The sequence below is a fragment of the Falco peregrinus genome, chromosome 5 (genome assembly GCF_023634155.1).
Source record: "Falco peregrinus isolate bFalPer1 chromosome 5, bFalPer1.pri, whole genome shotgun sequence".
Taxonomy (NCBI): domain Eukaryota; kingdom Metazoa; phylum Chordata; class Aves; order Falconiformes; family Falconidae; genus Falco; species Falco peregrinus.
In genome coordinates this window covers 76060094-76075059 of record NC_073725.1, presented here as the reverse complement: position 1 = coordinate 76075059, position 14966 = coordinate 76060094, and the positions used below count along the sequence as shown (strand labels likewise).

Here is a 14966-nt window from a genome sequence, read left to right as displayed (position 1 = left end):
GTCAGAGGGTTCCCCCACAGCATCACTGAGCACTGGCTGATGCTGCTCAGCCCAGGACCCTGCAGGGCTGCTCAGCAGCTTCTGCTGAAGGTGCAAACTCTGACGCGGGGCATTTCTGCTAACAACCCCAATCTCCCTCATCCCTGTAAGCTGTCTCCTCAACAACCAATGCGCCTTGGCCATGCTGCCACATCCCCACCGCAGCATGCCCTGTGGGAGCCCTCCTGAAAGGCTCCAGGAGCGCCCCCAATCTGCCACCTTGCTCCTTCACCTTGGTGGGGGGAACACCGCTGTGCCCTGGCAGCAGCATCTGCCAGGGGTTGCTGACAGTCTGCTGGCACCACAACACACACGGGAGCAGCCCTTACCTGTAGTTCCCTTTCTTGGTCAGCAGCTCCTTGAACTGTCCCAGCGTCACCACGCGCCCTTTGACGAGAGTGCGGTAAGGGATGGGCTCTCCACAGAAGTAGTAAGCAACCACAATGTTCTCACACGGCTGAGACGCACCGCTGCCTGGTCTCTTCTGGGGCTTCAACCTGCCGTGCAAAAATACAAACGACCTGCTGAGTATCAGCCCATGGTGCTCAGCACCATTGCTGCTGCTGGGTGCCCTTCTGGGTACGCAGCTGCCCATGCAAGAGGTGTGGTCAGGTCCCACCAGAGGTGGTAGAAACGGGCCAGAGGAAATGCAGTGCGGTCCCTGAGCATCCTTTGCTCTGGCCACCAGCTCTCTTGGCATGCAGCCACACACCTGCGTGGTGAAAGAGTGAACAGCACTGGGAAAGGCTGGAAGGGGCCCAACCACAGCTACAAGGAGGGCACAGGTTCTAGCTCAGCCCCTTCACACTGAAGAAACCCACCCCGAGGCTTTGAGAGGTCATGGCCCTTCCCACAGTACCACTGGCTCAGGGAGACACTGGTAAGCTCTGGGCAAGGCTGAGCATCCCCGGCCGACGGCAGCAGACCCAGGTCACCATCAGCACACTCCTGGTGTGCACCAAGCACACAGGGCCAGAAACACGCGTGGGGATGATAATGGACACACCGCTCACACGGCCTGGGATTATGGCTGCCATGGCCACAATAGCTCAGCATGGCTTTCTGCTAACCTACATCTGCAGGGCTGTGCAGACAGGACTGCTCCTGCTCCCCACGGCTCCCCTGGGCACTTCTCCCACTGTAGATAGAGGTCGGAGGGGATGGAGCTCCCAGCGGGGCATGCCCCGCAGGCTTCACTGCCTATCCTGTCTGTGCAGGGTGGCAAGGCAGTTGCCAGCTCCAAAACCCCAGTGACTTTAAATTTCCTGTGTTTTTGCAACTCTCAGAATGTTGGTCTGGTCTCTGCTTCCAGCCCACACACCGGGGTTCTGCTATGTGGGACCAAAAGCATCAGCCCAGTCCTAACCCCATCTTCAGAGGCAGACAAAAGCAGCAATAATAAAACTCTGGGTACTTTGCCTTTCTGAAAGACCTTTCATCTGGGGTGCCGTAAATGCTGCACAAACATCAGAGCAGCCTACACAAATTGGTAACTTGGCATGTGTGGTATAAGCCAGAGGCAGCCTTCCCTTTCAAAGTCACATAAAACAAATTTGGCAGCTTAAAAAAATTATTTTAAAAGTATGGTGGATAAAAAAGATGATTTTGTATTTACATGACTGGAAAGTTGCTATAAAAAACAGAATTCGCCAAGCAGATGAGGTAATCGCCATTTTGGAAATGACTCCGACCTTAACCTTTAAACACTGGCTTGCAGGCAGCGTGCCTTTTTAATGGCATGCCCACATAAACATTGGCATTGCAAACCAAGACCAGACACAATCTTTTCACCGCTTTCTACAAGCAAGAGAGGTCTAAAGTTCAACTGAACGACCTTCCTGGTGCCTGCTCTGCCTGGGAGACCTTGGGAGAAGATGCAGCATCCTGAGAGGCAAGGGTCCACCCCGGTGCCAGCAGAGCTCTCGGAGCTTCTCCCATCCCCATATCAAAGCACAGGATGCCCTTTAGCTAGAAAAACATTAAGGAATTGAGTCATCCTTGGGAAAAAACCCCACGACATTTAAAGTAAAAATGGGTCATAAATTCAGGCAAATTCTGTGAACCCTGCAAGCCAGAAGTTAATTGAAGGGGTTTGGAAAACCTCAAAGTCCCTGAGCTTCTCTTAATCCTGCTAGGAACAAGTCATGACTAAGAGAGCTACTGTGTGCCTGGGGACCTGGGGACACAGCGACATGCTCTGCGCAGGCAGCAAAGCCGGTTCCCCCAGGGCTGCCGTTCTTTGCCTGGGGAGATGGAAAAGATGCCGCTTAGCTCAGCCTGGCAGGAGCAAGAGGGGGACCATGCTGGTGGCCGGCAGCGTCCTTCCTCCTCCTCCTGCCACTGTGTAGTTCAGCCCTGAAAGGCTGTTGCTGAACGTGCTCAGCCTGGCTCCAGGGCTCACCTCTTCCCAGAGCAGAGATGTGCCTGAAAATGATGCCCAAAAGCAGAAACTCTGCACTGCTTCACAGAGCTAGAGTTCTAAACAACCTCCACGGCTTTGGATGCCCCTGCTTGTGCTATAAATCATAGAATCACAGAATGGTTTGGGTTGGAGGAGATCTTAAAGATCACCCAGTTCCAGCCCCCCTGCCACGGGCAGGGACACCTCCCACCAGCCCAGGTTGCTCCCAGCCCCGTCCAGCCTGGCCTTGGACATGCCGGGGATGGGGCACCCACAGCTGCTCTGGGCAGCCTGGGCCAGCGCCTCAGCACCCTCACAGTGCGGAATTTCTTTTTTCTCTCTCATTTAAATCTACCCTCTTTCAGTTTAAAGCCATTCCCCCCTGTCCTGCAGTCTGTCCTCAGCTTTCTTGTAAGCCCCCTTTAGGCGCTGGCAGGCTGCTGTAAGGTTTCCCGGGAGCCTTCTCTTCTCCAGGCTGAACCACCCCAGCTCTCTCAGCCTGTTTGCACAGCAGAGGGGCTCCAGCCTCTGAGCATCTTTGTGGCCTCCTCTGGACTCACTCCAACAGGTCCATGTCCTTCTTATGCTGGGGGCCCCGAGCTGGACGCAGCGCTGCAGGTGGGGTCTCACAGCAGTGGAGCAGAGAGGGAGAATCACCTCCTCGACCTGCTGGCCACGCTGCTGGTGATGCAGCCCAGGGTGTGGTTGACTTTCTGGGCCACAGGTGCACATTGTCGGGTCATGTTGAGCTTGTCAACCAACACCCCCAAAGTCCTTCTCCTCAGGGCTGCTCTCCATCCATTCTCCACCCAGCCCGTATTTGTGCCTGGCACTGCCCCGGCCCACGTGCAGGACACAATCCATCAGGCACAATTTGCCCTTGGTGAAGCCATGCTGGCTGTGAGCAATAACCTTATTTTCCACGTGCCTTAGCATAGTTTCCAGGAAGATCTACTCCATGATCTTGCCAGACACAGAGGTGAGATTGACAGGCCTGTAGCTGCCCGGGTCTTTTTTTCCCTTTTTAAAAATGGGGGTTGTGTTTCCCCTTTTTCAGTCCATGGGAACTTCAAACTGCCACAACTTCTCAAATACGACAGACAGTGGCTTAGCAACTTCATTCACCAGTTCCCTCAGGACCTGCAGATGCATCTCATCAAGGCTCATGGACTTGTGCAGCTTCAGGTTCCTTAGATGACCTTGAACCAGATCTTCACCTATGGTGGGTGGTTCTTCATTCTCCCAGTCCCTGCCTTTGCCTTCGGTGACTTGGGCAGTGGCTGGAGCACTTGCCAGTAAAGACCAAGGCAAAAAAGTCACAGAGTACCTCAGCATTCTCCGTGTCCCAGGTAGCCAGGTCTCCTGCTTCCTTCTGGAGAGGGTTCACAGTTTCCCTAGGCTTCCTGTTATCACCAACGTACCTACAGAAGCTTTTCCTGTTGCCCTCCATGTTCCTGGCCAGATACAATTCTATCAGGGCTTCAGCTTGCCTAACCTGGTCCCTGGCTGCTCGGACAATTCCTATGTATTCCTCCCAGGCTAACTGTCCTCCAGTCACAGCAGCCATCCCACCGCATCTCCGTGATGCCAATAAGGTTGCAGCCCTGCAGGCATGCGCACATCTCTAACTCCTCTTATTCATTCCCCATGCTACGTGCAGTCTCACAGAGGCTTTCAAGCTGGGCCCCCGATGCTGACTTCCCGGCTGGAGTGGCTGGAATTCCTCTGTGGTGCTCTTCAGATGCTCTCCTGCTGCCCTGCCATCCCTCTCCAGGCTCTGGGCATCTCTTGCTGGCACTGGCATCGAACTTGTAGGAGTGGGATGGACTGAGGTTCCCCTCTACTGGCAACTTTAGTTTAAAGCTCTCTTCACCGGCTTGCCAAGCCTGGGACCAAAGATGCTTTTCCCTTTCCCTAACAGATGGACCCCGCCAGCCCCCAGACGACCAGGTTTCTCAAAGCGAATCCCACAGTCGAACCGCTGCTTGTGGCACCAGTCCCATAACCATCTGCTGATTTGCCAGATTCGAGTGGCCCTTCCAAACCCCTTCCCTTTGACTGGGAGGACTGATGGAAAAACTACCTGTGCTCCAGAGTCCCTGCCCACTGCTCCCAGGAGCAGAATACACACACATCCCAAACTGCAGCCACTGATCTCTAGCAGGCTAAAGCAGAGCTGATCAATACAGAATCACTGAAATGTAATTTTCCAAGAGCTCATCTCAGGAGAATGAGACAACACAACTGTCCCTGCTTCCGTCATTGCCAAGAGTTCTCCTGGGACCATGGCTTACTCAAGCAGGCTACCAGACCACCTCTGAGCCCTGCCTCATTAAAGCTTCCACCTGCACCCATCGCCTCGGTGGCAGTGTGACCCAGAAACACAGCCAGGTACCACCACCCTGCCTTTCTGGGATCACCTCCCTTTGCTGCATTTGTCACAAGCACAAAATGTTATCCAGTAAGGAAATGGCAGCACGCATCAGACTTATTGCATCTGCTTTCCAGTCCTGATTTCTTTAGCCATAAAGCCCAGTGGTGCTGTGACAAGAAAGCTGAGTCTAGGTTACAGCACCAATCCAACCTTGCTGCGACGCAGAGATGAAGTGCCCAGCTCACTCCAACTCAGCCCTGGGGCTGGGGTGTTTTGGAAAGCCTGAAATGCACCCAGCAGATGTTACCTTGGGAGGTGTCCCCAGCCATATTTCTGCTGGGTGCAGAATTTCTGCCACATTTTTCTGCTCCTCTTCCAGGCTTGGCCCAACCCCATTAATTCCAAACTGAGATCACACCAACACTGCTTGCAAAAATCTTTTCGCTGAAGGGCTATACTAATTACTTTATCCAGCTGCAAACATAAGTGAACTGTGACACTGAGATACAGAAGATGACTCAAAACCTGGCTGTACATGGAAGAAGCATGATGGTCACTGGGACACCAACGCTGGGCATACTGGATCTCCTTCAGTACTGGACATTTAATCCTGCATTGCTTGCTAGCAGCAGCCAGGTAACTATCTCAACGTCCCTCCAAATGTTGTGGTATAGGGAGAGAAAGGCTTTTTCTGCAGTAGAAGTGTGGTTTCTGGAAGAATATTTGTGATTCCCAGCACAGGCACTGCAGGCGCCTCCTTTATTTCTAGCAGGGCGGTGCTGGGGGGGAGTGGGGCTGCTGGCACCCCAGCCAGGGCAGCGGGCAGCTAGCTGGGGAAGGCTGTGCTGGAGGAGGGTGGTTGGTGAGCCGGGTAACCGTGCTGGCGAGGTCAGCTTGGCCATACAAAGCTGGCACGCTGCACTCTCCTCCTGCAGGCAGCTCAAGCCGGTGCCCCAAGGACACCTCCAGGCTCACCTCCACCTCTGCTGCCGTCGGCACTGTGCTTGCCCAAGGCTGCCAACAGACCTGCGACACCAGCTCCCTTTTCCCAGAGCTCTTCAAAGCTCCCGACTGAAATAAATGGTGTTTACACATAGCTCCCCGCTCTGTTTCTCCTTTGCTCTCAGGAGAGCTGTGGGGTCTATTTTCAGGGAGACCTCTGTGCTAACCATAGCAGGAGCTCTCCAACAAGCTGCTAGCTCAGGCATGCTTCAAGCTAGAGCACCCAATCCTGTCAAAATCCAGCAGAGAGTTTTCAATATCCAGAAACCTTTGGTTCCCTGGGGACCGCTGCACTCATTCCTGCCTGCTACTGGACATAGGCACATTTGCTTTTCCTGAGCAGTTCCCTGCCAGCGAACACGGCTCCCTGGTTTTCCATGCCTGGGGCAGGTCAGGGGGATCCTTGCACCACCGGGAGAAGAGCCAGACCTCATGGAGTGGCAGCGAAGGCAGAGCAGCCCAGCCCTGGGACTGCTCAGCCTTCCTCTCGCTGGTCTGCCTGGCATTTACCACAATGCCATGAGGTTTCTACAAAAGCTACACTTACAACACATGCCAAATTATTATTAAGAGTATTAATTGCATATGCATATAGCATATGTTGGTGTTTCCAAAGTGTGTATCTGCATCTAGACATTTCTGGGGAAGGTGCATGAATTTAATATGACTATAAGTGACTTTTACTAATAAACCCTATCCGATTACATCAACTGAAAGGTAGATCGAATAAACTTGGCTTACCCTGACTTGGAAGAGCCCTCTAATTACCTGGCTTTCAATCAATACTCTGACATAAATACGCAGAAGTCTGCTACATGGTCACTGCAAGCAAAAATAATTGGAGCTCGGCAATTAAGAGTTTCTTTTTTAAATTACATTTTTGTTTGTAAGAGTCAGACTGCAAAGTTTCAAGTTTTTGGAAGACAGCTATAAGGCTGTGAAAGGTTTTTAATGGACAAAGTGCTTTTAGCTGTTAACAGTAATTATCTAGCACTTCCAAAATGCTTTTAATCTGGGAGCTCCATGTCACTTGCAAATAATGTTCCCCGAAAGAGAACACAGGAGCAGGAGAATGAGCTCCACAACAGGCATTAAGCTGAGTCACAAAAAGATGCATGGCCATGCAGCAAGTCAGTGCTGCTGCAGCAGGACTACAGTGCAGTGCTCTCATCCAGATGCCACGAGCAAACTTTTTCAGAAGCCTGGGGGAGATAAAGAGCAAATACATATGCTTCTACTGCACTCAATTCTGTTGCGTCCTGCTGAATTCTCCTCCTGCACCAAGCTTTGAAATCATCGTTAGTGTGAATCAATGGACAGTCAGCAAGTACCAGGGGAGGGAGCTCTCCCGTACCAAGTACCAAGCCCCTTCTACGCAGGCTTCCCCAGCCCAGCTCCTCCTCAAGCTCTCAGCAGCCTCTTCCACACCCTGCCAGGAGCATTTCCAGCCTCTCCATCCACAAACCACTAGCCCAAGCCCTCAAAATGGGTTTTGGCATTCGCACCAGCGTGTCAGAGGGACTGAGGCAGATTTCTCTGACCCCCCTGCATGTGCCTCAACCCAGCTGGTGCTGGGAGCTGGAGACCAGAGCAGAGGACATGGACATCTCCTTCAGCTGCCCACCTTCAGGGCAGTCTCCCCCTTGCCTCCCACACACAGTCAGACCCCATCAACATACCTTTGTTTAAGGGGGAGTTTTCCAGCCCTTTTTTCCTCCTCCTCCAACCTCCTGCGAGCTTCTTCCAGCTGGGTGAGAGGGTTGGGGGCTGGATTGGGCGGCATGGTAGGATCTTGGATGAAGGGATGAGAAGGCTGGACGATGTTTCGGAGCTGGGCACTGACCCATGGATGCACTGCAACAGGCCGTTCAATGGAGAGGGGTCGGACCATATCATGGGACAGCTGCTTCTTAGCACCTGAAGAGCTACACACAAACACAAAGGTTTTACATGGACCACTGAGTCACTTTGCACAGGCACAGAGTCACTCCTAAATGAACCTACAGCTTCTGCAGCTGGACATGGGCACCACTGGGAAGCTCCTTACAGCACGGCTTCCAAGGGAGAGGGGAGCACCATCCGCGCCTAGAGAACATTTCAGGACAGCAAGTCCTGAGACAGGGTGAGCAACCCAACCCTGACACAAAGCCCACAAATCTGTTTAAGGGCTCTCATCAAGTCCACAACACCTGAAAATAAATCCAGCAAAAGGCAGCTCGACCATTTGTGACATTCCCCCACAAGATGCCCTCCCATGTGCTGACAACGTTCCCAGTCTGGGAGCTTCTCCATGAGCTGCTGGTTGGCCTCTCCAGGGAAGGGGATGCTGCAGAGATGTGCTCATTCTTCCCCAGCTCTGGTGGCAGAACCTGCCTGCCTGACTTCATGGTGGCCTGGCACTGCCCATGGCCCTGGCACTTGGCCCCAGCTGCCTGCAGTGCAACCTGCCCTGGCCTCTACCATCAAGCAAGAGAAGAAACCACCAGCAGTTTCACCACTGAGCCTCCAGCACAGCTGTGTCAAAGGGGATGAGAGACTCCAGATCCCTCTCATCAACACCCCGCACATGCCGTTATTTTGCCAGACTGACCAGACAGGGATTAAGGATCGGTGCCTACAGGAGATGTTTGACAACAGAGAAACTCCCAAGGCAGCCATGTCCTTGGCTCCACTCCATGCAGGTGGGGCCATCCCAGAGGATGCTCCCCACAAGCCAAAATGCTGGGCAACTCTGAGCTGTGCTAAACTGCTTACTCGGGACCAACGGCTAAAGCACAGCAGGTCTGACATTTCTATCAGCACCTTGCAGGAGTAACAGGCATTTACATACAAGCAAATGCTTAAAGGAAAAATACTGCCTACTGTGTGCCGCGTTCTCCACCTTGGAACCATAGCAGCAATTAGTGAGATTCCCCTGGGGCTGCAACCTCCCCCATGACCAGAAGTCATCCTACAGAAAAAACAGCCCTTACAGCCCTCGAGCAATTCTCAGTCTCCAAAGGGTCTAAACCCTTGTGCCTGGTGGATTCTCATCTTTCCAAGATCTCCAGAAACAAGGCAGACTGCCCAGACACACAGGCCTTGTGCAGGGGATGCAATACAACAGCGTGAAGCCCCCTTGCTCTGCCAGCCCTTACCCATGGTTTGTTTTCCTATGCCTGCTGATCTCCTTCTCTCCTTCTATGATCCACTGAAGGATCTTCTGGTTTCTCTCCACGTCTTCAGGAGATCCTGGCATCTCATAGTTGGCACCATCACTTTTCCCTGAATCGGTCTTCTTAACATTTCTTTTTGAGAGCAGACTTGCTTTCCCACTGCAAGAACAAAGCTTGAGACATTAGCGCTTTGCCTAAGCCAAACCACCGCAGACCATGGCAGAGGATGGACACGTCTATCTCCAGACACCTTCAGCCCTGCTAGGGTCTGGTGCTCCTGCAGTACAGATGTGGCCCTGGCTGCCTTCCACAGCCTCCTGGCTCTACCATAGCTCAAACCAACTGTGCCACAGTTGAGGCTAAGAGTAAGACTGGCTAGACCTAAGCACAGCAAGCTTCTCCATCCAGCCACCTGTGGGGAAAGGGAGCTTCTCCTCTGGGCAAACAAATCATGACAATGTGGCAAGAAGATCCGCCACACGAAGGGTTGTGTTAAACCCCCAGCTCTTTGCTCAGAGCAGGAGGTTCATCCTGGTGCTGCAATCTGTTGGCTGACTCTCCACACCAGACCACTGCTTAAAACCTGGGTCCTCCCCATCAGCCCCAGATTCACCGATACCCCAAACTGCTGATCTGCCATACCCAGCATTTGTTTTTCACCCCGACTTGAACCACGGCTTCACACCATGGTGGAAGATCACATCTAGTGGGGTGGGCTGCCCTCTGCAGGCTCTCGTGCACTGGGAAGCCCAGCTACCTCAAACACTGTAGCCAGATGGACACCAGGCAGAAGGTGACACTCTGGCTATGCTTATGGCTGCAGCAAAGGTTCCTACAGAAACCCCGCCACTCCTTGCCCACACGCATGCCCATGTGAGCAGCACAGCAGCCCCACACTCACGAGGCCATGCAGAATTCACCCGTGCTGGCCTGTTGCTGCCACAGCCTGTAAATTTCATGGGACCCCCATTGTCCTAATCACCCACCTGCTTTACTCCATAGGACCTCCCTACTTCTGCTTCTGCGTGCTCACCAACACGCACAGGAAAAATAACTTCAACACCATAGAGGACCACCAGGCCCTCAGGCAGCTTTGCTGACATTTTTTTAAAAAAAAAAATCTGGAGAGGGATTGCTGAAGATCTACAAAGGCAGGGCAAACTGACAACTTCTCTGCTTCTCCCCACGTAAGGACTAGTGGGCATTAAATGAAATTCTCCAGCAGCAGGTTCAGTGTGAACAAAACCCCCAAAAAAAGTCCTTTCCTGCAGCTTGTAATCAATGCAGACACGGCTGCAGGAGGCTGGGGGGCCAGCAACCCCGATGGGTTCAACAAGGAGCCAGACGAGCCACTGCAAGAGACTGCTGGCTGCCAAACAAGATTGTTCGGATATAACCTCGTCTTGTGAAGCTCCTAACCTGCGGACTGTCAGGAACTGTGAGTATGTACCAGAGGAACGACAACTCTGAATGTGCCCTCTTATAATCCCCTTAAATAGATGCTGTAGTCAGTGCTAGAGAGAAGTCCTGTATCTAGACAGGGCTTTGGCTTGACACAGCATGGTCACGCTCATGCTCTGTTGAAGCACTAACAGCCCTTTCCCTATGGAAACTGGGCAGATTTAAGTGATTCTCCCTCTCTGGAGAGCAGTTTGCTTCAGCTGCCTCTGCATTCTGCCCCCCTGCTCTGAACACCGGTCCTGCCTGCTGCAGACCCAGCCTCCTGCCTTCACTAAATATCAGACCCCTGGTACGCTGCAAAGCAACATACCTGCACCCACAGCCCTGGGGAGCCAGCCACGCTCAGGGCGAGCACAGCCCTCCCCTGTGGCTGCTGCATCACCATCCCTCACCCCAGACAGCCCCGAGCTCCACCGCCACCTCTGCAGTCATCCAGTAAAAGCACTAGCAAAACCCACAGCAGTGGAGAAGGAGCTTCGTCCTGTCCCCTCAGCAGGGAGGGGATGGAGGAATTCAAACAGCCAAGGAAAGATGGGCAAAAGCCCGTAAGGCAGCAAAATGTCTCTTCTGAGCACTAACTACCCCAGAGAACATCCCCTTGGGACAGGATGCTACGGCAACACCGCAGTGTCTGTTGTTTTGTTAGGAAGAGAAAGGAGCCCTTCTGGTGAATGGGTTAGGCCTTGCAGTAAGGAGGGCTGTTTTGTCCTCTCACAAACACGTTAGGGGACTGGTCTCTGTCACCCAGACCCTGAGACACAACCCTATACTTAGCAGCTCCTGAGGCATGGGGAAGTAGACCGGCATCTGCAATTTCTAAACACCTCCACTGCCTTAAGGAGCAGAAAACCTACTTTACAACCAAGGCCGTTAAAAATCCAGGTTAGAGGGTGTCTTTCAGCACCAGATCTCAGAGTGAAAAGGGGTCTATAAGGGTTATCAGGGGACATATCTATTTCTGGAGGGGAAGAGCAGTGGGAGGCCCCCAAACCATGTCCCACCATAGACTTTCACAAGAAAATGTGGTTCAGCCACTGTTTCACCAATGCTACAGCCTGTTTATGAAGAAGTCCTACAGAAGCCACGGCTCTGGGACTCCTGTTGGGTGTCGCCTTGACTCACCTGTAGCCTAAAGAGTCCATGGGGACAGGGGCCATGCCCAAGTTTTCAGTGTAGTTTCGTGACTTTGTTGCATAGTTATGTGAATCTACATTCCAAGCAAAGCTGTTCTGCACTCGCTGCGTGGCCTCGGCCTCAATCTGCTCTTTTGGTTTCATCACGCTGTGGTGATGGATGTGGTGGTAGATGTGTTTATGGTGGTATAAGTTAGCTGCATCCAGTTTCATTCCTGATTTTGTTGCGTGCTTGCCGTGCCCTGGAGGAATTGTTCCTAGTGTCCCTGACAGCTTTCCTAAGTGGCCACTTTCTGGGGACCGTGGCTTAGGAGAGTGGCGGCCAGGTCCTGGAGACTGGCAGCCCGGTGTTTTCATCACGCGTTGTACGTGTTCATCGAGGATGCTTTCCGGGTTTTCTTCATGGGCATCTCTCATCTGCATCCCAGCACAGCCCATCTCAGAGTAACGAGGAGCAAAGTGATGAAAGGCTTGGGCGGAAGGCATCTTGTGGCTAATGACTGAGGGACCAGAAGAGATATCTGCATCCTCACCTTCTTCTTCCTGCAAGAAACCGGGGACAATCAGAGAATGACAGCAGAGTGGTGAAAGGCGTCCCTGGTCCCACCTCCTGCTCACAGCAGGACTGCTGCCAACCCTTGAGTCAGGCCTGCCTTAGTCCAGCCAGATCTTGAAACCCTTCAAGGTGGAGATCCACAGCCCCTCTGGAGACCTGCCCCAGACCGTGCCACCCTCCTGCAGAAAGCTTCCTAACCCAACCCTGTGCAGTCCTGCTGCTACCGAGCAGAGCTGCTCAGGCCTCTGCACCTGCTTTTTGAGCCACCATTAGCAAGGGGCTCCATGCATTACCCAAAGAGACTGAGGCAACCTCTGACAGGCAGCCCACGCATCACAACCAGGCTTTACAGATGCAGCTTTCTGACTAGCGCAACAACTCAATCGGATTTATGAGTGGGCAGAACCTTATTCAAACGCTCCCTAAGCCCCTTGAAGGTGTTCTGTAACAACCAGCAGCCAAGACACACCATACCACACCATTCCTGTGACTTCCTGCGAGAATTTGGTAAAGCACCATCAAAACCCATCAGACAAAGTCCGAAGCTACAGGATATGCAGCCGAACAGTTCCTGAGTCCCCTGGTTCTCACCTGAATGACTATTTTGCAAGGCAAAGACAACAGCGGGCTTGTAACAGGAGGGAGCAACTTAAAGTCAACAGCAGCACAAATGGGTTTGAAAATCAAACACCGATTTCTCTCGAGCATGCTAAGGCTGGAGTGAAACATTTCATGCAGATAAAGAAATGGGTTGGAACTAACTGCTTGTTCTTGTAGTTCACAATGGTCTAGGACACCCTGCTAGCGACTTTTTAAGTTCTTGCCAGGAAGAACAAAACTCCTCCATGCTGACAGCCACGGTTTTGATGTTGACAAACTACTTTACGCTCCAACATAAACTCAGATATTTATGAAGTTTCTTTATTGGAAGTCGGGTTTCCTTTAATTACATAAGTAGGATTCCACTGAGTCCTTTAATGCTGCTCTCTTTTCCTCCTTTGGCACAGTAAAGAAATCAGTTGCAGCACAGATAAAACGCATCTGCTAGAAAACACTGACTCCCATCAACTTTGCCTGTCAGATGTCATCATCCATCACTTGCTAACCAGCTTCAAAGTTGCAGCTGCCAACCACACAGCAAGAAAGCAAATAACAGACTTCCTCCCAGTGTCACACCTGGGGGTTTAAAGCTGAAGCAGGGACAATGCCAGGCTTTGGAAGTGCCAAGGGCGTGGGCGCTGCAAGCCTGGGGGTGTGACATGATGCCCACATCTGGAGGGCCCACCACACCACTTTCTACCAAATCGCTTTGAAGAACTTCAGAGGCACCTTTCATCTACAGCCACAACGCTGCGGCCTGCCAACTGCCATCCCTGGGCACCCAGGTCAGGGACAAGAAAAGATGAAGCGTGTGCTGACCAAACCCCTGCCACCGGGGTAAGCATTTATTAGCAGTTCATGAAAACCCAATGATATGCTCAGCACTTGTGAGGCTTTTAGAGCTGGTACCTACTTTCTGGAAAACTCTTGGCTTTAAACGCCAACTAATGTGCAGGAGAAGACCTGACCCTAGCACAGATCTCTGAGGAATGGCAGCGTGTCCTTTCTGCTCGGAGCCCAGAGCTCCGGCAGTGCTGTCACACTGGAGCAGGGTGGCATGAGAGTGACAGCCTGGGGTGGTTCAGCCAAACAGGTGCCTGAGATCTGGGAAACCCTCTGGCTGCCTGGAACTCCATTTTGCAGAAAACTGGGACCTGGTACTTTGCTTTGCTCCAAGACTGAGATCAGGGTGGGCTAAGGGAAGGATAGGGATACACTGGCTCTCTTTCAGTTTGCCTCAGCTCCTCTATGTCACTAAGCAGGAGATTGCAACCCCAGGCAGGTCCTCAGCTGGCTTCCCATCCCCTAGCACTGGTCTCAGCCTTGTACCAGGTAGGAAAGCCCCAACAGTGAGAAAAAGGCAGCAAACGATGGAACTGGGGTGCCTACCCCAAGCTGCCCTCTCTCCTTGAGCAGAGCAAAGGTTCGAGTCAAGGCTGCAGACACCAGTTCTGCTGAATCTTTGCCCGTGCCCAGTCTACAGTGAAAAAAACAATATATGGCACAAGGCTGGGGCAGCCCAAACTGGGACCGTAACGTGGGACTTCGGATACGGCAGTCAAGCCTTGGCTCAGCCACATGCACCGGTGCGTTGCGAGGTGCTCCTTGCCCGAGTTGCCCGATCACAGTTTATCCCTCCCTCCCACCCAAACCTGCCCGCACCCAGCTTGCACAAGCACGCTGCCTAACCTGCATCCCTCCGCCCATCGAGCACCCTTGCACTGCCTATGGCTGGCACAGGCAGAAGAAAGGGAAGACAAGACAAGGACATGATCAGGGAGGCACAGGCAAGAAGCAGTAACTGCAGTGCTGTACACCAGAGAAACCTGCGGGCCCGGGAGCAGCCTCCTCCACTTTCCTGGGCACAGGGATGGTGTAAGCTCTGGAGCCACGTCCCAGCATCTCGCCGCGGTGAGCTGAGCTTTGCTGGGCTAAGCTTGGCGGCGTGTGCAGCCTCTCGCCAGGCGGGGAAGCCCAGGGGTGCCATAACCACTAGATGGTGCTTTGTTGACATAATATTGTCAGAAATCTCTTCCATCAGCTCCCAAAGGCAGCGGCAGTTAGAAGCATGCAGACTTCAACTTTGCTGACTGTCTACTGAGCTATTTTTACTCTCCAACAAGGCTGGGGGTGCCCTTCCCTTTGAGTCAGGAGGCTGAGATCTGTACTGATGAGCTACGGGCAAGTGATACCCTGCTGCAAACCTCCTCCTCTGCCTTCTCCCAGTCCCACCCATCAGGCAGCT

General features: G+C 52.8%; 1 protein-coding gene across 2 annotated transcripts in view; it reads right to left on the bottom strand.

Annotated features, from left to right (window-relative positions):
* The window catches only part of AXIN1 (axin 1), a 76653-nt gene that overhangs the window by 2325 nt on the left and 59362 nt on the right, over window positions 1-14966 (bottom strand). Inside the window, exons 6-9 of one of the 2 annotated variants that reach the window (XM_055805733.1) lie at window positions 11555-12108; window positions 8954-9130; window positions 7496-7741; window positions 369-536 (exon numbers count right to left, since the gene is read on the bottom strand). In XM_055805733.1, coding sequence (XP_055661708.1) covers window positions 369-536; window positions 7496-7741; window positions 8954-9130; window positions 11555-12108 — 1145 coding nt within the window. The remainder of the gene's footprint in view (window positions 1-368; window positions 537-7495; window positions 7742-8953; window positions 9131-11554; window positions 12109-14966) is intronic. The other variant, XM_055805734.1, reaches the window with a different exon arrangement.